Raw genomic sequence first — 1,271 nt, 5'->3', positions numbered from 1 at the left:
TTTCTTTCTAAATTATAATGGCCATGATGACCCATTCCACCAGTGCCATCTCATGACAACAGAAGCAACCAGTAAGAGTGGAAAATGACAGAGTATTTATTGAGACCTGCACAAAGAAGGTATTCAGTAAATATTTGTTAATAAAGGAATGATTTGGAAGGCTGGCAAAAATCCCACTGGGCCATCACCTCTTGGAAGACAAAACAATGAGAAACTGTTTTCTTTTTTTGTTTGTTTTTTTTAGTGGACTTACAGGTTTTTTCTGTGCCCTTCAGAGGCTCACTATATTCATCTTCTACCACAGAATACACATTAACAACATACTCAGTTTCAGGCATCAGATCTTTCAGCACTGTGCTAGTTTCCAGTCGACTCACATAAAACTAGGGGAAAAAATAAAAAANGAACTTCATACATAAGTAACCAACACAGTACTTTATTTCATCTTTCTTCAGAAAAAATACACTTAAAATGAGAGTGCCATACATTAATAACTGGAAATAGGGGATTTATAGGTTTTTGAAGACAAGCCCATGAGTCAAAACAAGTTACTATCTCTTTTTTACTCAACACCTATATAGCTTTCATTATTTTTTGCTTAAAGACTGAGTTTAAAGTTTTAGAGAATTATCATGTTAATCCTGACAATTACAAAATACATTATTTTCTGCTTCCTATGATCTAAAATAAAGGGGTATAACAGAAGAGATAAGGACTTAAGGAACTGAGCAGTAGTGAAGTCAGTTTTTGCCATGGAAAGAGTAATGCTTTTATAAGTGGCTTCCATTCTTTTCTCTGGAGCCCACCCAAGCAGCAAGAAGGTGGTAAAAGTATTCTCACATCTCCCCCAAAAGCTCTACTCAAAGTCAAAGCCATTAGAGCTTCTCTAGTAAAGGCCAGGGGTCGGAGATCAGAAAAAAAAAAAAGTGGGGGGATCTCACTGCCAGCAGAGAGATCTGGCCGTCAGCAGAAGTGAAATAAGTCACCTCTGCACAGCTCCTCTTCCTAATCTTAGTCCCACTCTCCACATGGTATCTTTTCTTGTATCTTCTCCTCAAAAGCTTTGTTCCTCAATAAAATGTCACCATATAACAACTGAAGAAAGATTTAAAGTATTATCCCCCTGAAAGGTACATCTGCATTTTAGAGATTCTCTTGAAATCAGAAAGTCTCAAGACCCTAAGAAGAGAACAATACTATTAAAGGTATGTTTCTTTCTAAATTATAATGGCCATGATGACCCATTCCACCAGTGCCATCTCATGACAACA

General features: G+C 36.9%; 1 protein-coding gene across 1 annotated transcript in view; it reads right to left on the bottom strand.

The window, feature by feature from the left end:
- The window catches only part of COL12A1 (collagen, type XII, alpha 1), a gene marked incomplete at its 3' end in the record, with an annotated part of 74,062 nt that overhangs the window by 14,308 nt on the left and 58,483 nt on the right, over window positions 1-1,271 (bottom strand). Inside the window, exon 22 of the mRNA XM_008574285.1 lies at window positions 254-383. Within this exon, the coding sequence (XP_008572507.1) occupies window positions 254-383 (130 nt within the window). The remainder of the gene's footprint in view (window positions 1-253; window positions 384-1,271) is intronic.

This window comes from Galeopterus variegatus, unplaced genomic scaffold, assembly GCF_000696425.1.
Source record: "Galeopterus variegatus unplaced genomic scaffold, G_variegatus-3.0.2 Scaffold1027, whole genome shotgun sequence".
NCBI classification, from domain to species: Eukaryota; Metazoa; Chordata; class Mammalia; order Dermoptera; family Cynocephalidae; genus Galeopterus; species Galeopterus variegatus.
This window is presented reverse-complemented; position numbering and strand designations above follow the sequence as displayed.